Raw genomic sequence first — 23260 nt, forward strand, 5'->3', positions numbered from 1 at the left:
TTCTGGTGAACCAGAGTAGCACACGGAAATGCTGTTTACCTTCCCACCGGAGCGGTACCTATTTATCTACTTGTACTTTTGATGTGCTTTCAAACTGCTAGGTTGGCAGGAGCAGGGACCGAGCAACGGGAGCTCACCCCATCACGTTGATTCGAACCGCCAACCTGATCAGCAAGTCCTAGGCTCTGTGGTTTAACCCACAGCGCCACCATACTTAAACAAAGGGTGCACAACTATGACTGCTTTATGCATTATGAATGCAAGAATACTGCTGCCCCTACTCTGCCTGTAAAGCATCAGGTTTGCTCTAATACGTGCAAATTACAGGCAGCTATAGCTCTTTCCATGCACTGTATGTATGAAGCGGCAAAGCATACAGAAAAGGGATATGGGGTTGCATCTTTCCTTCTTTTCCTGCTGGAGTGGGGGCAGAGATATGATTCAGTTTGCATTCAGAGGCAAACCTACCTAATTCTAAGTTTCTGAAACAATACACAAGTCTAAATACAGCCAGGCTTCAAAAGCAGAAATTCTCCGAATTTTACAATGCAGTTTTGCAGCCAAGTAATGTCTGCAAGAATGCATATTCTGAAGTGTGCATTTTTTAAAAATAGTCATGAAAATAACACTAAAAATGCATTGCATTTGGGGAAATTGCTTTGCAAAATGTGTTTATTTTATTCAAAATTGCATACAAATATATGTATCCTAGGAGAAATTCACTGATGAATTTTCATGGCAACTTCATAAACAACAACAACCTTATGAGGAAACGTGAAGAACTAAACCGGACATTGAAAACATGAGAAACCAAGGGAAACCAAAATAGACAGATTCACCTGCTGGCCCCATCTTCACATGCTGGCATGGACATCAAAGGCAATAAACCTTCCCTGGGTCCCAGAAAGGTCTCCATTCAAAGTCTTCCCAGCCTGGTAGACTTCCATGCCAATGTATGATTTATGGTGTGGGGAACAGCTATATATCACTGGAGAGAGTTCCAGAGGCGTTGGCCCTGAAGCCCTTTTCCGTTTGCTCCTTTGCCATAACTAAATTCTTTATTACTCATATTGTTCTTACCCACATATGACTATCCTCATTTATGCTACCAGGAAATGCACCCACTGAAAGCCCTAAACGGCCTCGGCTCAATATACCTGAAGGAACATATCCAGCCCCATCGTTCAGCCCAGACACTGAGGTCCAGCTCCGAGGACCTTATGGCGGTTCCCACACTGCGAGAAGTGAAGATACCAGGAACCAGGCAGAGGGTCTTCTTTGTGGAACCCCCTCTCACCAGATGTCAAGGAAATAAACATCTACCTGACTTTTAGAAGACATCTAAAGGCAGCCTTATTTAGGGAAGTTTTTAATGTTTGAAGTTTTATCATTTTTTAATTATTATCATAATTCTGTTGGGAGCCGACCAGAGTGACTGAGGAAACCCAACCAGAAGGGCGGGCTATAAATAATAAATTTTATTATTATTATTGAAAATGTTCCTGCTATTTGATTCTGGTTTTAATATGTATTGTTAATTATGTGATAAGGATAGTTGTCAGGCCTAACTATCTTTCCATAAGTCTCACTGGATTGTTTTTTTCCAACAGCCTAGCCCTAGAACGTGTACAAAGTGCAATAAAATAAACAAAACAAAACAAAACTGAAGGGTAAAAGAAATGTGAAGAAATGGAGAAGTTAAGAGTTCTGATAGTTACATTTCCATGCGCAGGATAAAAGAAGGAGCTCAAAGTGAATAAATATAAATGGTAACATTAAATGGAAAGGAAGGGGATATTTTGCTTTTGGTTACCAAATCTGATTTCAAGTCAGCTGCTTGAGATCCAAGCAAGATAAAGGGCCAATAGTTGTTTGCTGCCTGTCATGGAAACTAAAGAGCTGGGTTTGCTCCACATCAGTCATGACAGAAAACTAAAAGGTATTTATCTCTCTCTGGTGGGGAAAGGAAGGGAAATAAACCCTCACATAAACACCAATAAAGGTTTTGCCTGACAGCAAGTGATCTATCTGTTCCCTAACAGTTCCAACATCCAATTTTCCTCATGCTGAGGCAATTCCTGTCTTTATCAACTTCCTTGGCCTCATGCGCCTCGAAACTACATACAAATCAACAGCACAAGAAGTAAAATGGAGGCCCTTTTTAAAAAGGGGACAGCAGTGTACAATAATGGGAGACAAATTGCTACTCTTGCTCCAATTCCTAGCGCCCAAGAAACCCCACAATTGGCAAAAATACCATTGCAAGATGGCTGGATGGGCAATCGCCCTTCTAACCCTTGTGCTTGTGGCATTGTGTAAGTACACTAAATCAGTAACTATATCTCTGGCAAGCTAACTTGCTCTGTACACTGAAATTATTCCTTAAAACAATTAATGGCTCGAAGAACTAGCTATGCATGGCAAATTGATGTGTTCCTGTGATCTTACTGCAAAACATGCCTTTTTAAAAAATGCAGAAGGGATATTCCTGCACCAGCAAATACGTTCATAGAAATCAAGTGAGAACTGCAGATACTCTGGTGCATCTCAGACATAGAGAAATCTGTGATGGAGATACATTTCCATGAACCACATAGCAATGGATTTCATTTGAAGGATAGAGCCACATGGGGCAGGCTCATTTCCCATGCATAGGATCAGAGTTAATCCCAGAAGAAAAGCTAAATCAGCATTAGGGTTGGCATTTGGGGGTATTTGCTGATGATCCCATTCCAGCAAAGGGCCCAGTGAGAACTGTGGAAGCCCCACAAGGTAGCTACTCTTCTTTGCTGTTGCCACTGCCTTTTCACTACCCTCTAAGTCAGGTAGAAGGGAGAGCAGCTCCCTTTCCCCAGTTCACCCCTTTGGCGGATACTCAGATTGGGCGTAGAGGAATAAGGGGGAATTAATGTAGAATGGTGACACCAGGGAAAGAGTCAGCCTGCTGAATGTACCTAGACTGTCTGTATAATCTGGAAACTGAAACACACAGGGCTGGATAAAATTAAGGCATGGGGATTCCCCTGAAGAATTCTGGGAAATGAAGTTTAAGAGTGCTGGAAATTGTAGCTCTGTGAGGGGTAAGGTACGGCTTCCTTTACAGCACCTTTACATCTCTGCATATATTACAAGTGGCCAATTTGGATCCAAAGGCAAGTTTGGCAAGATTCCTCCCTTTAGGCTTTCCCTTGACACCTATGGGTGGGGGCACCATGGGGTGCAGCAGAAGGGCTGGGTAAGCATGCCCAGAAGAGCTGTTCCTCCTCATGTGATCTTAATTGTGTGCAATATCAGCCTAGGAAGATGGTCCCAACATTGATATTGCGCCAGTTACCAAGAGGTATGAAAAACAGGCAACAGTAATTTCTGAAGCTCTGCTGGTTTGTCATATTGCGAGAGAGGCGGCTTCTAAAAGGAAAGGGAATAGAATCCCCACTGTGCCCATGAACCTCCCGGCACAGCCTTTGGGATCCACGCCAGTAGCTTTCATTACAGCATTGCATACCGTGTTCAAATATTTAACAAGCTTGTTGTCAAAAGTAAACCAAGTATTAATTCAGGGGTAAAGTAAGCATAATAAAATATTCATAAGTACTGGCATTAAAACAGCTGAAAGTAAAATGAGGGGGGGAATTAAAATGAAGTTCAAGATTTAGTAGGAAAAGAACTTACTCAATAACCTCGCTAGTCTTAAGCACAGTGACTGTCTACAACATAATATCGCAAATTACTTCAGCGATATGTAAATTTAACTCTCTGCATTCAGTAATTATGGGTGTGATGCACAAATCACTTACATAAGAAAACTTGTGTGTGTGTTTTATATCAAAATATGTGTTATTTCTATTTAAATAAATGAAATGTAGTTTACGTGGAAGCACCTCTCTAGCTAAGCGGTTTGTAAATCGCATTCTCTTTCTCTCTCTCTCTCCTTACATTTGTGTGTATCTAGTCTAGTGTCTGTGATTTATATCACTTAGAAAAACATGCATATGCAGTGCTTTTTTTTCTAAAAAAATGTTTCGGGGTACTCTCATTTTGACTCAAGAAAATCTCCATTTTATAGTTCTAATTGGGAGAAATAGATACAATAAATGGACAAAAGTACAAAGATTCACAAAATGTTTAGGGATATGCGTACTCCTGCGTACCCTCTGCCCAAAAAAGACAACACTGTACATATGTATACAACCTGTAGTGGCAGTAACAAGCAAAAAAAAAAAAAGTAGCTAGACAAGCAAAGCTGTAAGTAACAACTGATTCAAACTAGAGGAGTCCTGTTGAAAACAGTGGCTATGACTACTGTTTTGAATGTTGGATTCAGACCTGGGAGACCAGGGTTCAAATCCCCATTTGGTCACAAAGTTCATCTTGGGCCATTCACTGCCTTTCAGGCTAACCTATCTCACAGATTTGTGGTGGGGATTAAATAAGGAAGGGAGACTCATGCATGCCACCTTGAGCTCCTGGGAGGAAAAGGCTGAATATCAATGCAATAAAATAAATGAATGAATGAACAAATAAAAATAAGCTGCTTGATTTCACTGGGTCTGCTCTGAATATGACTTACAGCACAATCCCAAACAGGTCTACTCATAAGTAAATCCTATTGAATTCAAAGGGACGTACTCCCAAATAAATGCGATTAGGATTGCAGTTTTAGATGAACACAATGCGTAGATGTAGATGTAGATATACACCAGTACATTATTGTAAATCTTACACACATTGATAAAAAGAATGCAGTCGTTTTAGCATTTTTGATCATTCTATAAAGCAGACACAAAGCTACTTCATCCAAGTTGTTTCAGCCAACTATAACACTTAACCCAAATGAAAATGTGGTACTCATGTATTCCATCTGTTGAGTATGTTCATTTATCCATCTGTGAGACTGTACTAGCCATTGGCTGAACTACTGTGTTGTCAATTGCCAGGGTTCTACTTTTAGGGTTCTCTTCACATCTATCTAAAATGATCTGTTCAGGAGTTAACTGTGATCACAAGGAACCTGTAAACTCGAGGCACTGTGTACTGTTGATGCAAAAAAGAGGGGTCAGATATTTAATGTCTGAATTTAGAATAAACCCATTATGTTTTATGTTTCACTTTACCGCTAGTACTAAACTAATACGAAAGCACCAGTGCAATGTGTTGTTGTTGCTGCTGCTGCTGATTTTTTATTTCTCAATTGTATATTAAAATACAGGGGTGCTGATTAAAGCTTCAGGACTACAAAAGTAAAGAGGCTAAAACTCTTGACAGTCATTAAACTAGCTTAACATTTTCACATTATTGTGTTAGGCATTGTTGTCTCATTATAGTCCTTCTGGTGAGCATTACAAGGCTGCCTGTCTCTTGCTCTTGAGAATCCTTCATTTTTCCTCATGTGTCAATAACTCTCAAAAGCCCACAGTGTGGTGAACCTTTATTCCCTTGTGACAGCTGTCAAAGCATTGCCGTGCCACACAATTCACGCTGTGTTCTGGTCCTACATATTAAGGCTTATCCATTCCTTGCAGGGCAACAAAAAGGAGGTATGCATGAAAAAGCAAGTCCAGGAGAATCATGGGACACCCAAAAAGAAACTGGGGGGGGGGGACTAAAAACATAAAGAAATTTAATTAAGAAAGCTGAAAAAAAATAAGACTTTCTTGCCTACGAAAGGCAGAAAGCATAAAAGTGACTGTCCAGGTTGCTTCATAATGCTTATGAATACACTTGAGGGAGGCAATTCTATGGCAAGATCTGCCAGGATGGATCTGCACCTTATGATGCAGTGGATCTCTGGTTCAGCTGGTGTTAAGTCTCAAACCCTAGCTCAGCCAAAGACATGGCAGCATAGTTCGCTCATCCCAGCATAGTTGGGGCTCAGCTGGCTGAGCTGAGGCCATTGTAAGACCTCAGATAAGGGCGTTCTTAGGGTGGGCCAGGACCAGAGAGCGGGGATTCAGGCTGGATCCTAAGCCCAGTCAGCTCTGTCACGTGATCTGTCAAGCTGGCATACAACACTATTTTAAAGCTTTGTTTCCCCTCTGCCAGGCATAGGCAGAGCAGCAGCAGCAGGTTTTAGATGTGGTGTAACTTTAAGCTGTTGTGTTCAGGTCCAGATAGCAGGCTTCCCACAGGCATCTGGTTGCTTACTTTGAGAACAGATTGCTGGACTAGATGGTCCTGCTCCAGGAGGCTCATCTTATCTTCTTATGATTCACACATAAGCACCAGAATGCACACAAAACTCTGTGTTGAGGGGCATGTGGTTCGGAGAAACAAAGGCTCACACCAGCCTTTTTCCCAGCAATTGTACTTAGCAACTTCTGGGAAATTTGTCTGTGTTTAGAATAACTATTTATAAGCCAGGAATCGGACAATGTAACACAGTTCTAAAAAAAGCAACATATCATTATTCAGATACAAGTCTTTGCCAGTTTTAAAATAATTGAGGTATTTATTTTGGAAACTAATTTCTAGCATATGCAATAGATACTCCTCTGTTACAATCGTTTTAGGCACTTTATATACTCTATGCCGGTTTTGTATTCGTTATCTGTGCTGTGTATTGTAGTTTTGACCTTCTAATTTGCTACTAAGTAGTGTAGTTGTATTGATTCAGTATCTATTGCACTGCAAAGTGGTGTGGCCTCATTGATTTAACTTGTAAAATGCTACTGGAATAAATCTGACAATTTCCCTCCCCCCCCCAAAAAAAAAACCATCTCTTGAATTCACTTACAAAATTCCTGATTCAATTTCAGAAGGATAGGTCAACTGCTGTTTACTCAAAGCACAGTCTTGAGTCATCAGTTTTCTAATATTCCCCCCTCCACACCTGAAACATAAAAAAGCTAGGGAAGAAGTGGTATAATCAAGGTCAAATTTCCAACTGAATTCAGCCCAGGTGGAGTTTCACCATGTGGGTGAAACCAACTTATTTCAATATTATAATAAGGCAAACTCCTTTTAAATTCATCACAGAAGTCTCAAGATTTTTGCCAAGCCCCATTTCATTGGGTAGTATGAAACTAACAACACAATCCTAAGCCTCCATCCACTGGGATGAGCAAGTTAAGATGTGGCAGATCATAACCAGAGTTAAGATGTGGGGCCCCATCATCTGCTGCCCTGTGCATGGACTGTGGCCATAAATTCTAGCCCTGGCTGTACCGGTGGAACAATAGAAGATGTGTTTGAGTTTGTGTTAATGCTTATGACTCCAGTGGCTGCTTTCTGCTGTTGTGAAGCATATAGGAGCACACTTGCTTCTGTGCCAAAAATAGGGAGGAGAACAGTTCTTTTTGTTGTGTATCTGTTCAGACTGCAGGGCCTCCTATACCCTGTTGCCATTTTAGAGAGGAGCAGTGGCCCATTGATGTGTTAATTAATCTGTTATGTCTGGTCTCACTTCACAGATTTGCTGGGCTGATTTGAAGCAGGGACAGAAATGGCAGGATTTGAGGAATGCTGTCTGACTACAATCATCTGCGGAAGCTTTGCTACACACCAGTTCAATTGCAAGGGCTTACATTTTGGCCTCCTGAAGTGCACCATGCAATTTTAGCTCTGACTGAATGTTAAACTGTAAATAAAAAAAAGTTTGAAAAGGAAGTCAACCCATCAAATTTCCAACCTTTGTCAAATGCTGCATATCCTTTACATAGCAATTTGGCGGTGTGTTTCTTCCAAGCACTAAGCAAGCTGATAAAACAATGTGAGCTGGTGGTTTGTCACTTTTTTGAAAAATAAAATTGTGAACCAGAAATGAGGAGTCACAAAAGAGGAATAACAAACAAACAAGTATTCTAAAGATGCTTTAAAAGGAGAAAGCAGCAGCAACCAGACACACATTTAACGTGTGCCAACAAGAAACTCTGCAGTATGTTTTGCCATTTGCAGCTCAGCATATTCTCAAGCTCTCCCCTCCTCACCTTCTTTTAATTAAATATATTCACACATGAAATAATTTGGTGTAACTTAATAAATGTTTAAGCACCACTCCCTTCCATGTAACTGTCTTGTAGTTTAAGTCATTATGGCCTACTTTTCAACAGGAGAATGTCTTAATCTTGAGTGTATCAAATCTAATCCTACGGTTTATTGTGGGTAACCCCAGTTGGTCCTGTTCTAAGGCTTTCCCTTCTTTTTGGAGGAACAGAAGTTGCACGCCGGCACCGCTGGTGGCCTGAATCACCTCAATTTGTTCTAGCAATCAGAGGCAGCTGCTCCATGTGAAAGGAGCGTGGACCAGTGAGCAGAGCATTAAGACTGACCTCGGGCTGAATGTGAAAAGACTCAGCCTTTTCTACTAGGCCACTGGAGCATGTGCAAACAGATTTGCCGAGGTACAAAATGCTCCAGTGATTTAAAGCAAGGTTTTCGCCTCTCTTTCTCTCGTTTTCTTTTTTTAGGAGTGAAACAGGACAGAAGACAATCTTAGCAACATCTGTTGCCTTTCAGTTGTGCCTTGGCAGAGGACAATATCTTTTCAGAAAGCACTGACACGCATGAGAAAAGGGGGGGGGGGAGAAGGCTTCAAGAGAGAAGTGTTAAGACATGTTTCCCAACACACACAGTTGGTTCTTTTTTATGGAGGGTCTATCAGAATTCTTTTGATGAGGAAAATAAGAGGGTGGGAAGGGGGAGCCCCCTTCCTTTGCCATTTCCCTCCCGTTTGTGGCAAAATTGTCCAGAAAGAAATCTTTAGCCAATAACAAAGTCCAAGTGGCCTCTATAGCACTGCAGAAACTGTTAAATCTGCCTCCTTTTGCTTTTATTCTCTCAGTGAAAGGATGCTTGACAGCCCTAATCTGAAACACACTTAATAATAAGTGTGAAGAAATTTATGCTTAACATGCGCTCACATCTGTTACTTTTTAATTTTCTCATTAATTTGAGTTGGCTAATCATAGCTCAGGAGTGGCAGCACTGTTGTAACACTTGTACTGTGAGTTTTACGACTTATTGTTTTATTATTATTTGTGCTTGTTGTTTAGACAAGTTCCTTCTCCAATTCCTTGACGACTATCCCACTCCCCCCCCCCGCTCCATTCCATCTCACACTTTCCAAAACAAGAAAATGAAATGAGCACTAATTTTATCTAACTCAGGGAGAGAAGGGGGTTAGCTGCTCCCTTCCCTGCATCACTTTTCACAGGCAATTTTGCTCAGTCCATCCATGACATGCCTTCATAAAAATGACAGATGAAGCAGCTGAGTAACTGGTGGGTATATTATCCTCCTGCAGGCATCTGCAGCTCAGAAAAGCACCTATTCTATTGTTGGCCTTAGGACTGAGAAGTAAATTCTATATTGTACACAAAACCATTCTTACATCCATCCCACCATTTTGTAGATAAATTAAATGTGACCACCCCTCTCAAAAAAGAGAGAAAAATAACAAGGAAATGGGCTGACACGGATTAGCAGCAAAGGTGGGGTGGGGACAAGGCAAGATACAGTTTTAAATAAACAGGAGGATATTGTCATCCTATACAAGTATAAAAGTGCAGATATTGAAGATTTCACACACATTATTTACCTTTTGTGCCATGGTCTTTAGAGTAATAGCATCATACAGGTCATGTGTATTTTTGTCTGCAAGTGCTGATGTTTATGTAGCCAAAACAGCACCATGCATGCACAAGAAAAAAAAGTATTATCAGGTTCAGGGAAACACCAAAGTCTGCAGAAGTACAAACAAATAAATAAAAACTAAGGGGAGAGAGAGGAGGACATCAGAAATAGACTACTGTGGATTGAGCATGTTCAGTAGTCATGGAACACTGACTGTTGGGAGGAAGAAAGGAAAGCTGGGTGGAAGGGAGAATGGAATGGAGTAACCTGGAGATGGGCATGGCTGGTGGGCTGGAAAACCAAGTAGAAGCTATCCACACGGCAACAGGAACAGCTTGTTCTCTACTAGTGGTAAATTCTACTTTTGTGATAGGCATTAAGGGAGTGAAAAGCCACTGGAGGCATAAAGAACATTTGTTTTAACTATTTACAAAACAGTGTAGAGTTGGAAGGGCAGAATCTTGTTGGCTCATCATGAATAGCAGCCAATAACAAATGTATGCATGTGATACTGGGGTTCTGATGGGGTGGGCCTAGAGAAGGGGTTCTAAGCCTGTTGGGTGGGACTAAACCTGTTGAGCATGGTCATGGGACCTGGCAACCTGGTGTAAATTAAGCCAGCAAAAGAAGCACTGCAACTCAAACACTATTTTTAAGGCTTGTTTTCTACTTTCCAGACTAAGCTTGGTTCAGCTAGCAGTAGCCCTGCTGAACGGAGTTTGGCTCTGGTGTGATTTTACACTGGCTTAACATACATACTTGCTTTACAACAGCTATATATATGTATACACACACACACACACACACACTATATACACATTTACACATACATATACAGATGTAGGATTGCTCCCTAAAGGATGTGGGCAGGTGGTTTTTTATGAGATGGACAGAAGCAGTGGTGCCTGAACACAAGAAGAGCTGTAAATGAGATGGAAGGTCCACAAGTAAATATTTCCTCTGAGGGAAAGTATATCAACATAATGAAAGAAGCTTGTTTATTTGGTGGGCACATTCCATGGATGTTTTATTTGCAGCATTATCCCTCCACGAACCCCTGGAGTTCATCTGCGCTCCTCATTTCCTACCACAACTAGTAGGGAACTTTCATAAATGGCCACTGTCCTCATGACTGACAAGCAGCTTCTCTAGGCAGTGACCCAGTTATGCATTGCTACCCACATTTAGCCCTAAAGTACAAGAAGTAGTCTTTACTATTTCTTAGACAATGAATCAAAGTCAGTACTTTCTTAAAGGTTCTCCATACACAGGTGACCTTTAGCATTTTGTCTACAAGAGATCTGCTACCCCACAGTAAGATGGAATTGCCTCGTCTTGCTCCTACAGTGAGACTATGAGACTTATATATCACAGAACATATGCTAGTTTCTCCGTACAGCATTTCAATGCCTCAGGCAAGGTCCAGTTAGCACTTTCTGTTCCTTTATTTGACCTTTGTTTTTCTTTACTCCTACAAATTTGAAAAAAGGACAGTTGTGCATTTTCAGGTGAAACAGAATGATAACAGCATAACATATACAGGGATGGATTTGTTCTACAAACGTGTTGATATTTGGAGACACACCCAGGCTACATTCCCAGAGTGGTTTATTCAATCTCACTGAATGTGGAACTCTTGGAATTGTTACTCTGGGAGAGGTATAGGGGTCTCCTAGCAACTCTTAGCAACTCAAGCTACAGCTCCCATAATTCTCTGGGGGAAGCCATGACTGTTTAAAGTGCTATCCTAGTGCTTTATATGCATGATGTGAATGTGGCTCTAATGTGGAAACCAACAGGTAATATAAACAACAGATTGTGATATGTCATATAGCACAATGGCATATATGTATTCTGCCTGGAAATGAGAGAATAATCTAGTTTAGTCTACAACACAACTAGCATGTATCTTCTGAATTTGCATATGCGTGCACTAACCATTTATACATGTGAAATTTGCACAACCCTGTCTTCTTCATGCTGAGCAGATGGCACTTCTTCATTCACTTCACCGGGCAGCTATGAATGCCGAAAAGGCTGCACTTATAATATTGTGTTAGACTAAGGACAGCAAATGTGGTGCCTCGACATATTGTTGGACTACAACTTCCATCACCCTGGACCTTTGACCATGGGGCTGATAGTTGTAGTCCAACAACATCTATATGATTAAAGATTGCATGATATACAGCAAGAGAGAGAGCAAGCGTGAGAGACATTCATGGAGTCATCTTCCTATTAATAAATCAATGATAAAACATTTTGTTGTAGCTGCAGCGGAATATCCAAGGTTTAATGAATTAATGGAGAAGTGGGACAAGGAAACACTAAAGTGAATTCCACTATAGAACTATGTAATAGACTGTGAATGGCAATCAAGTTGAGTTCTTTGTTGCTAGAAAGTTTTCCGTCTTTTCTTGACAGGTGTTTTCTGCTCTTTTGAGAAATGTGAATGAAAGAAATAAGCATAGATTGAAGAGAGTCAGAGCATGTGGATCTGTGTTTGATTTATAGTTATATCAGGATGCTTATGGAAATAGAAAGCATTCTCCTTTCTCAGACGGAAGGTCATATATTCAAGTCGCACACTTAGAGTTTGGCTTCCACATAATGCCATAGTAAGGGAGTGGGGTTTGTGCGCGCGCGCTTAGAGCTAGTTATATTTCTGTCATGCTTATGCAGAGTATGGAACACTATGCCTGCTATCCTTCTGATGGAGTATCTGGCAGATGGAAAGATAAACCTCCTGAGAATGTATCCTTCCTATTCCAGAAAAGCAATGTTATGGCTTAGATTGTAATAATATTCACGAGGGACTAGGGCTCTGTGGTTGGCATCCGTCTCAGGAGACAATGGAGGAGTGTGCCTTTGGGGGCAAAGTCAAACTGCTGAAACTGTTGAAAGCTCCAGAGACCAATATGGGAGAGACATGTTTTGTTGTAGCTGGGGCAGAAGGTTGTGCTGATGCAGGCAAATGCACCCTACAGAGCGGGCTTGAAGTTGCCAGCCTTCCTGAGAACATAACCTTCCAGAAAGGTCATGTTGTGGCTTCGATTGTAATAATACCCCATTCACAAGGGATTGTGGCCCTCCATATGTTGTTGGATTCTAACTCCCCTCAGCCTCATTCAGCAAAGCCAATGGTCAGGGAAGATGAGAGTTGTAGTCCACAATATCTAGAGCAGTAGTGGGGAGTTTCCTGCCCACTGAGATTCAGATGTCCACCAGGCCATTTTAGGCAAACCTTATCCATTCTCCCTGTGTGGAACAACATATGTAAAGAGTTGCTGGGAAGTTCAGAAAGTGCCAAATGTACATTTTTTAAAAAAGTACACATTTTGTTATTTCTGAGCTTAGCATTATACTTCATAAGATAAACATTTACACTCTGGTTGACCATCTGATGGCCTGTAGTCTTGATCTGGCACCAAGCAATTTTATCTGGCGCTAGTGGCCATACCAAATATTTACCAAGACAATTTTCTGTGTAATTTTATTTGCAGGACATAAAAGCAGATTGTACTGGGAAATGCTTCTACTTCTTACAAAGTTGCCTCTCTCTCTTTGATACTGTATCTAATATGTAAATGCACAGATCAAATTGCAAAAGCTACTTCCCTAGAGTGTCCATCAAAATTATGACAGTTGCTACCTCCCAGGGAATGTTCACCCAATGCTTATTTTTAGGGGCTAGCCATGTCAGATCACCGCAATCTATGTGTTAACAATCTTAGCCTTATGTTATTCCTCTGCCTAGTCACACAGGAAATGTGACAGATTGCATGAGCAGAAACAGCTCAGTAGTATTGGCGTAAGGATGTCTGAGGGATGAAAAGCCTGCCCCCTGAATCCTACATGCTCCTTTGTGAGCTAAAGTGCCAGATATAGAGGCTGAGGCTACGCCATTAGAGCAGGTGTATGGCAGTGGCTAAATGTGTGCAGCAAAGGTACTGATTAATATGAATGCTGTAAGGATTACTGGCAAAATGTATCTGAAGAGCTTTGGACAATGGAAAGTACTCTTAATGTTATGTACCATTATCCAAATATGAGTAAGAGAAGATTCCTCATATGCATCTGTTCCATTCAGACTAGACTACTGCAATATGCTCTGCATCACACTGTTTGGGTTTGCCCACACCTCCATTTGCCTCACTACTAAATTGGACCAAATGGCAACCAGGTTTTCCATGGCTGTTTGCTCTGATTCAGTGGTAGAGTGCATGTTTCCCAGGGGAAGCTGTGGGACAAACACAAAACCACTCAGACCCGTGCTTTCCAGGCACAGGACAAGCGGAAGAGTGGATAAGCCCAGTGTAATGATAGTTTGGAAACTTCCGCTGACACAGAATGCAGCCTCAAATGCTCAAGGGGGCTAGATATTCAATGGAACCAATGCTGTCCTAATCACATGGTCTGCCTATTTGTTTTGGGGTTTCCTTTAAAGTGCTGAGGGTTGTTGTTCTTGTTTTTTACCAGTAAACTCATAAATGGTTTGGGATCAGATGATCTGAAGGACCACCTGCACCCATATCAATCAGTCTCTAAGACAGACAAGCCCTAGAGACCAGGTCATTTTGGTGGTGACCTCATATCACAGAGACTCTCTCCTGAACCTTGCATTGTTTCAGTCATGCTTGCAAGCTGCCCTAAAAGATGGCACAGGAATGCCTTTAGTTAATAAATAAAGCAAGTTTGCGGTCATCACAAACGATGCCCTTCCTTTGCTCAGAAAACGTCTTAGTCCTTCAGCCTTGCTCTTTAATGGCTAGCTTAAGATTCCACTTTTCTTAACACACACACACACACACGAAGAACAGAATCAGCTCCCGTGGTTAATTACATAGGCACGCACAAGAATGTCACAGGCTTTTTGTGGTTGAATGCATTCTATTATATTGCATCCATGGCCTTGGATGCACAGGTTTGAGATGGGAGATTTCTTCTACTTGCCTCTTCAAAAAACCCACAAAAAACCTGTCCTTGAATTTATGGTGCTAGAATGTTGTGCTTTTGGTCTTTGCTCATAACCCCTAATCAAAGATGCAAAACCTCAAAAAAGGGTTAGGAGATATGGTAGAGATCGTGATAAAGCTGCTCTTTGATTTTTACCCTTACAGAAATACCAGTGTTTGTATTTCATGTTTCAAAAGCTACACAATTTGAGACTGACATGATATTTGATTTTCTGAGTGATTAGGAAGCACGCACGCACACACACACCACCCTACCCTTTTTTCATTCTTAAAAGAAGGAAATTGCTTTATTCTTGAGATATTTTGTTATCACTGTTGCCACAGTTCACAATGTGCTTTGAATTAAAGAACTACATTTAATTAGAAATCTACATAACAGCTTTGCTCTTTGAAAGTATGCAAAAGCTTTGAAGAAAAGGCTAATGCGCCTAAAAGGCAAATCAAAAGGCAGTGCAGGGCCAGGTTTATTTCGATGAGATTTCTGTGGTTGTGATGCATGTTTCTTAAGGACAGGAGATATTAAGAATAAACAAATAATAGTAATCTTTGAGGAAAATTTAATCTTGACACCAGCCATAGTAAAATCTAAGTTCAGCGCTTTTTTTGCTTTTTCTTTTTTGCAGATTCAACATCCACGTAAAACAAAGGGCTCACAGATTCTCATAGGCTGATGGCCCAAACCTGATGCCACCATCTCTACCTTTTACTAGCTGCTAAACCGGGGTGGGGAACCATAAGTCCAGGGTCCAAATGTAGCCCTCCAAGCCTCTACATCCAGCCCTGGCCACACCTCCCTCAAAGATCACACTGGTTCTCCACAAGCTACGCTCCCCACCAGAATTGTTCTGTACCCTCCCTGAGCGCTTTGCCTTGGCTGGGTTGTTTTAATGCCTCTTGCTTGGATGAAGGATGGAAAGATGCGTTTGCAAGACTTCTGACTTCCAAGTGGCTGAAATGTAGCCTACTAAATGAATGGTAAGAGCTAGATCCACCGTTTCACTCACTTTTGCTCTTGGGCTACCCACCACTACCCCCCCCCCCAAAGTTTGCTCACAGTAGAATGTGGTTCCCCTCCCAGGTGCCAATCCGTTTGTCCTTCTTCTACCACCATAAAGAAGAATGTGGAATTGGGGGGTTGGGTGCTAATGTTAAGGGAAGGCACTCAGACTCCCTTTGCAAAGGAAAATAGAAGCAGAGGCAGAAAGGATCAGCCTTAAATTCTGATTAGTTGTGTGACTTTGCCATTCTGTGTCAGCTCAAAGGAGTGTTGCTTCTAATATAAATATTTATATATATATCACAGAGATTTGCACCTTTTCTCACCCTCTGGTTTAAACACACTTTGAAGCCCCAGGAGGCAGATTAACTGCAGTCCCTTTCCCTCTCTGTCAGAGGAAACCCACTCTCTGCTATTGCTTTGGATCCATCTGGATTCACTCTTTTGAAGGGAGGACTAGATGACAGTGGTAGGTAAAGAAGAAGAAGAAAAGGGTGATTGCTTTAAAAAATAAATTCTACATGAAAAAGATTCAGAAAACCTTCTGGCAATTCTGTACTGTGGAGCAGCTGTTCCCACCCCAGCATCTCAGGAAAGCCCACTGGTGCTGACCGGCTCCTGCTGAGGCCCAAGAGCCTCCACAAAGGTTAGGGTCCTCTGTGTGTTTGTTTGCAGGGCAGGTGGCATAAGGCAGCTTCTGCTCCCCTGCCCACAAAAGTGAGCAAGTGAGTGGTGGTTGCAGCTGCCTCACATCACTTATCATGTCACACCTTACTTCTAGAGGTGCGATGGAAAGGACTGGGGCTGCCCTGCTATGCCCCGGGATTTCAGGCGAGAATGTAAGCTAGAGGAAGTAGCTGCTTCTGCCTCTGCCTTTTCCCTATAGGCAATGCACTTGGGCCGTGTGTCAATTTATCCATCAACAGAGCACCTAATGAGAGTGAAGGTGTGGAAGCGAGCAGCAAGCCCTCACCTATGCTTTCTTTCTTGGTGATGCAGCAGTGCAGCTCTGAGGGCTGGGCTGGGCCTGACCCCTTTGCTGCACTGCTCACAGAGAGAGCACAGGCAAGCAAGAGGTGGCTTGCAGGATTGGTGCCTATTCCTGGGCAATTGGTCCCACAAGAGTGCAGCTGGATCAGGCCACTCCATCCATTCAAAGCATATCCAATGCACCTTCAAAGCACATGAATTCCAGCAAAGAATCCTGGGAACTGTAGGTTTCCCCCTTCACAGAGCTACAGTCTCACCATTCTTTGGAGGAAGTCATGTGCTGTTAATGTGCATTGAAAGTGAATTAAGTATGTGATACCAGTCTGCCTCATTTATCTATTTCTCCGTATGGCACAGTAGGGAGGCGCAGGTCCAATCCTGACTACTGCTACCCACAGAACAAGCAGAATAGCTGAGTGAAACGAGCTCTCCTTCCTGGTAAATCTCCTCTTTCCCTTTGGGCGCTGTGGGAGTGGATATGAGGCCTGTGTGGACACTCTAGAGAGAAGACAAGCAAATGGAACACAGCAGGAGCCCCGTCTGAGCACAGTATGGAGAGACTCAGGCCTTACGGCTGAGGTACCTCCACAAGTGAAAACCCTACACACTCTCCTGGCTTCCTGGGCATGGGAACAGCAGCTGAGCCTGAGCAGCAGGCCCTGTTGCCATTATTGTGTACATGGCTGGATTGAGGGCACTTGCCCCACAACACCAAACTCTGCAATTAGCCCTAGCTTCCTTGCTCACCCTGTCTTTTGGTGAGGAGGATGGGTGTTCAAGGTCAGCTTGGGATGCTCTGCTGCCCAAGGCAGGGTAAGTGCCATGCAGCGGTTAGCGAATTGGGCCTCCCCATTTGGTTATGAAGCTCCCTGCTTGACCTGTGGCCAGTTACTTACCTCACAGGTTTGTTGTGAGGATACCGTATGGGGAGGGAGAACCATGAGCTCCTTGGGAGGAATGGTGGGATATTGATATCATCATCATCATCATCGCACATGTCTGTCCATGGATTTATGTGTGGAGGGGCAGGGCAAGGGCACTCACCTGTCATCCTCCTCTGTCTGGCTCTGTCTAGCAGATTTGGAATGAAATGTCTCCACAACAGTTGCTTTAAATTACTTTCTATTGACCCCAAGTGCTCAGAAAAATCTGTCAAAATCTTTCTGCAAGTTCTGCTTTTAGTTAAGTATTTTTTTTTTATTATTTACTTGATTTGGAGGGTGGGGACAGCTGCCCCTCAGGCCTCTGTCCCCTGAAAAAGTAAATGCATATTTAGCCAAATCATTTCCCAGTCCCGGAAAGTATTTTATTAATTAATTAAATTGATAGATCACCTTTCATCCCACGGGGCAGGAATAGAAATGCAAGGATGCCATGACAATAAACTAAGGAAGGCGCACTTCCCTGCCTTCTTCCCGAGACCTCGAATGGGCCGCCTGAGGCCTCGCTCTGCCTAATGAAGAAGGCTGGTCCCGGGAGCTCGCTTCCCGGTCTAGAGCCGTCTCCTTGGATCTCTTTCCTTCCGGATGGGCTCCCTAAAACGGATCCCGGGGTCGACTTGCACTGCAGCCGCCCGCCCCTCGCATCCCGGGGACTCTCTCCTTGGATCTCTTTCCTCTCTCCATCGCCAGTCGAGGCGCAGGAAGCGCGGCCGCCTCTTCTCTCCAAGCGAGCGAGCAAGCGGGCGAAGGTAAGGCGCGCGGCGCTCGCGATCGGCCGGGGAAACGGGGCTCTCCTCGCCGCTGAACAGCCGCGCTCGGGCGGACGGCGCCGATTGGGCAGGGCGGGGCGGGGCCCGGCGCCGCAGGAGCACCCCCCCTCGCCGCTCATTGGCTCTGGCGGCCTCTCGGCAGGCTCCGATTGGCGGGGAGTGAACCCCCTGTGTCGGCGTCCGCCCGAAGCTAAGCCGCTCGCCTAGGCGAAGCAAGTTCTCGAGCGGAGCCCGGGCACATGGTCGAGAAGAGGCGGCCAGGACTTCGCCGCTCCGGCGCCGGCCAGCTTGGATTAAAGGCTTCTGGCACGGCGGCTGCGAGGCGAGAGAGACGCGCGGGGAAGGAAGCAGCGCGGAATAAGCAGGTAAGGCTGCATCGTGAGAGCAATTGCAGGGAAAGCGGTGGGTTAATTTCTCTCCACCTTCCCCTCCCACTTCGCATTTTCCTCCTTCGCAAGCCTTTCTCCCGAGTCCCGGGGCAAAGTCAGCTACCGCTCTGCGGCTAGACGGGCGGGCGAGGGGATCGCGTCCCGAAGTTTGCCTCGCCGATCGCGTCTCTCGCTGGCGGCAAAGACGCTGCCTGGGCAAAGAGGCTTCCCCGGGAGAAATGCTCGATTTCGCCGAGCTTGCAAAAGGCACCCGGAGCGGACTTCTGCTGCCTCTTCCCCTCGCCCTCCCACCAGTCGATGCCATAGATAGCAAGATATGATCGCGGGGAACAAACTCCCCATAAGGACCCTTAGAAAGAAAGCGGCTCGAGAATGGCTCAGGAGGTAGATCACGTAGGCAGCTGGGACGAAGCCAGCTACTCTTGCAAAAGGAAGCAAGGGAGGGGGCAAAGCTTCTCATCCCCCCTCCCCGCCGCCCCATGCAATTTGCTGGAGAGCTAAACTGCTACCACCTTGCGCTTGTCCTGCTGCCTGCTGCTGGTACTGATGCTGTGGATTGGAAGGCTAGTGATGCAGGCAGATCTCCGCGCGCCTCTGCCGTCTCAATCCTTTGGAAGCCGGGTTGTTTCGCAATTTTTGCAAAGGTGGAAGTGAGAGCGTGTTTTTAATTAGCATGCACTTAGTGAGGTTCCCTCTGCGGTGTGTGACTGGCTCCTGCTGACCTCCGTCGTGTGCATGTGCGTGCGTGTGCCCCCGATTCTTTTTTTTCCTTTTCTTTTTTGGTAAATTAGATTTGGCTTTTTGCCCTGCTTGCCTAGCTGATCAAACGTCCTGCTGATCGATAAACTAAAATGGACATTTTGTCTAATGCTCAGGTCTTCCTTTTGTGATGTCAGGTGAGTCCCTGTTGCCTTCAGGATGACTTTTGTTAGGGATGGGTTTAAGGAGGGGGGGGGGGAGAGACTGTGCTCGGTGAAGCTTTTTTGATTCCGCAAATGGAATCGTTGATACTTTAATCCTTTTCAGTTGTTGGGAAGAACAGCCCTGTTTGATAGAAAGTGCTTGGAGTCAAAGCAGACTTGAAATGACACTTGACTTCATTGTTTCATCTAACAGGACATATTGTCCTTTCTCTCCCCCTCCTTTCTTTCTTTTGGAAAATAAAAATATTAAGGCTTTGTTGGATATAATTATACCTTGGTAGGATGACACAAGCAGCCAATCACCATCAATTACAACCAAAACCCCTCTTGGTAATCACATATAGGCTGCTGTAGGCACCCCTCTGACTATATTGTGCTAATTTTGATGGTAGATGAATTTAGGTGTCCTTTCCATTTATGCATTTTAGTGAAAGTCAGATATGTTCATCTTTTGCAAAAGACAACAACCTAGCTTTTCTGTTGACATTTGGATTCTGGGATTTTGTGTGAGTGCTAATATGTCAGGTAGCCAGATATCCTGACGGGTCAGTGGTAGGAAATGGTATTGAGGAGTCTGGTTGTTTTCTGGCAGTCAGAATATAAATTGTAAAGCTGCAGATACATAAATACCAGCAACGATTGATAATAACTGGCATGGCAGTACTCAGGGTGTTTAGCAAAAAAATAACTATAGGTTTCTTTAAAAGTATTTCCCTGCTGTGCTGTCATAATTTACCTTTGAAATCTGTGACTGAAGATGAGCTTTGTCTTCAGTTCAAAATCTCCAAGTCTAACTTTTAAAGCATCACAAGGTGTGAGTACCTGAGGGAGTACAATGTGTATGGCCTGTGCTGTTCATAAAGAGCAGCAACATTTCAAATAAGTAAATAAAATCAGCTGACAGAAATGGAGCTTAATTGATCAATGTTTTGTTTGGCATTAAAATAAGCTGATAAAGGTTTCCTAGGAACAGAAAATACTTGAGATTAGACACAGAAGCAGGACTTAGAGACGGATGGATGATGATCTGAACCAGTAAGGATATTCCTATGCGAATACCAAAAGTTTTCAGGTTTTGCTAGAACTACACATGGAAGGCTTAAGCTGGATAAGATAAGGGGGCGAGGGACACAGCACCATCCAGTGTTTAATAGTGATCATCTTTCTGCAAAAACTTTTAAGGTCTTCGGGGTTAATTGGAGGACATTGTACCTTTAAAAAGTGAAAGATTATAACTAATTAAGTACCGCTTATAGGTCAGAGGGATGGTGTTAACAATGACACTCTTTAAGTCTCCCTGTGCTGATAGAACCACAGTGCTCTGCTTTCCTTGTGTGTAAGAGAGCAATTGTAGAGCATCTGTAGAACTGCAATGCATCCTAGAGTATGGCCATTTTTGCCTAAGAAGTATGGTCCTCATTTTGACGTCTTGTTTTCAATGCCTTAAACCTGCACCCTAGGTCTTTGGTGCATGCATGTGTTTAACCTTTAGAAAAGTCAGCCGCTGGGCTGGGCATATTTGCTATTCCTACAGAAAACCATGTTTATTTCATCCTGAGTCAACATCCTTTGAGTGAAGAAGATTTTTTTTTATCCCAAAGTATTAAAAAATGTAAGTAGTTAATGGAAGTTTCTTATTTTCAACTTTTAAGTGATCTGGAGTTGAGAAACTCTTAGCACAGCCTGGGATGAAGTAAGATTTCATTGTCTATCTCACAACCAGATATTGCAGTAACATTTTCTTCTCAACTGTCTTCATTTGCTTTAGCTTATGAGGTACCATTTGTTTATGTGTGCTTTCTTGCCAGATTTATCTTCTGCTTTCTCATGACAGTAAGGCATCAGCTGAGCCTTGCTGAGAAGGGGTGCATAAAGATAGGTGGTGTGAATGTGCAGCTATAAGCAGCAATACAGGAGTGCCTCCTCTGGGAACATAGTGGCTTTGCAGGGAGGGACCTGCCACAAAGTAATCCCTTCTGTATATGGAGATGTCTTAATCTTGACAAGGAAATGAAAACAAAGGCAGAGTTGAGTGCTGGATTTGATTCCTGAACCTCTGCTTTAGCTATAGAAATAGCATAGAAAAACAGACTGTCCTCTCTTTTCCCAAATGGACATTGGGGGAATTCTTGAAATTTTGTCCTCAGTGGAAGACTAATGGAAGCATGACAGAAGAGCTCAAACTTAGTGTGTGTGTGTGTGTGTGTGTGTGTGTGTGTGTGTTGAGGCATGCAGGGGAAGCAGCACTTTAGTAGGCTATCATTGGATAAAGTGCTCCAAATGATGGAATGGCTTTTTCTTTTTCACCTTTGAAATGATTTCCCTCTCCACTTATCTTAAGAAAGAAAGAGAATTAGGGGAATTTGACTGGAATAATGTGCTCATTTTAATATCATAGGCTCATTTGAGAAAACCTTAGGAAAATGGGTTGGGTTACTCAACTTCATGTTGTAAAATTCAAACACACATCTTAAAAAGTTGTAAAAACTTCATGCACTTTAGTCCTGTTTCTTGAGCATTGTGTAAAGAATCATTATCACTTTTTTTTTTTTGTATATAGTCCTTACAGAAAACCATGCCATACCCAGAAGTATGCCTTTTCTTTGTTTTGCAAACTTGTCAAGTCCTTTCTTGTGAGTTTGAAGAACCGGGACTTAGTTCGATGTAGCAGGGCCGTATATTTGGACCAGTTCATGCTCCTTGGATGTAGATACCAGGAAGCATGCCATATATGTTTTCACTCCTTTGTGACTATTTAGCCAAGTTTAATAGTTAATACAGGGAACTGAATGCATATAATCAAGCCACCTTTAGCGTCAGAGAACTGTCTTCTTAAGGGAACCCTCCTATACTTCTCCCAACAAGACAGCTTCTGTCTTTGAGAACATCTGGGTCAGCAGTTGTAATATGGATCACAATCTAGTTATAATTGTGGTGTATGCTGTAACTACCTAGATTCCACTCCCTCCACACCTGCTTAGGGCCCATGAAGCAAAGGTGCATTGAACATGCCTGAAAAATTGAACATTTCTGTTTTAAGGTTGGAGAGGTGTGTGCAGTTATGCTTGAAAGCCCACAGGAGGCGGACTTAGATGTTGTACCAAAAGCAATTTGGTTTTCCCTGTGGGTTTGTGAAACAGAATGACAAATTGTAAATGCTGTAGCTATAGCTGATCAGCTATCATGGGGCAGACCTGCTGCTTCCACAAGTATTCAAGGGGTCGTAGTTCAGATTCTGGGGGTAGCAGTCAATGGTGGAATTATCACAACACACAGAGCGTTACTTGATTGAAAGACTGTGGAGTAGTGTGAAGATGAAGGGATAGATCTTGCACTGTTGACCTAGGTGGGGTATAATTTTCTAGTTGCCATTGTCTGCTCTCCATATCAGGGTTGTTTCCAAGGAAAGTAAGAATCGGGGTTAACAACTGGGCGGTGCGATAATGCTGAGAAGCCAAAGCCATTAAGAAAATGGGAAATAGATGTGAAAGAAGCATTGAGGGCATTAAAAGGCTGCACATGACCTTGCAATGGAGAACTCTTGCCCTGTGGATGACATGGATAAGATATGGAAAGTTCTTAGAGCAAGCTGCCTTTCTATGGGTCCGTAAGTTATAACAGGAATACATTGGTGGTCGTGTCGTGTGGAGGTCAGGAATAGAGGAGAAAAATACTGATGGGGCAAAGCCTTGTGCAGAAGATCA

The 23260-nt window shown here is 43.1% G+C and overlaps 1 protein-coding gene across 4 annotated transcripts in view; it reads left to right on the top strand.

The window, feature by feature from the left end:
- Positions 1 to 18430: 18430 nt before the first annotated feature.
- The window catches only part of CDH7 (cadherin 7), a 121102-nt gene continuing 116272 nt past the window's right edge, over positions 18431 to 23260 (top strand). The window contains exon 1 of one of the 4 annotated variants that reach the window (XM_083450124.1): positions 18431 to 18609. In XM_083450124.1, the coding sequence (XP_083306250.1) occupies positions 18484 to 18609 (126 nt within the window). In that variant the 5' untranslated portion in view covers positions 18431 to 18483. Of the gene's footprint in view, positions 18610 to 18732; positions 19278 to 19437; positions 19530 to 23260 lie in introns of those variants that run through there. The other 3 variants (XM_083450125.1, XM_083450127.1, XM_083450126.1) reach the window with 3 other exon arrangements.

This window comes from Podarcis tiliguerta, assembly GCF_965153285.1.
Source record: "Podarcis tiliguerta genome assembly, chromosome: 7".
NCBI classification, from domain to species: domain Eukaryota; kingdom Metazoa; phylum Chordata; class Lepidosauria; order Squamata; family Lacertidae; genus Podarcis; species Podarcis tiliguerta.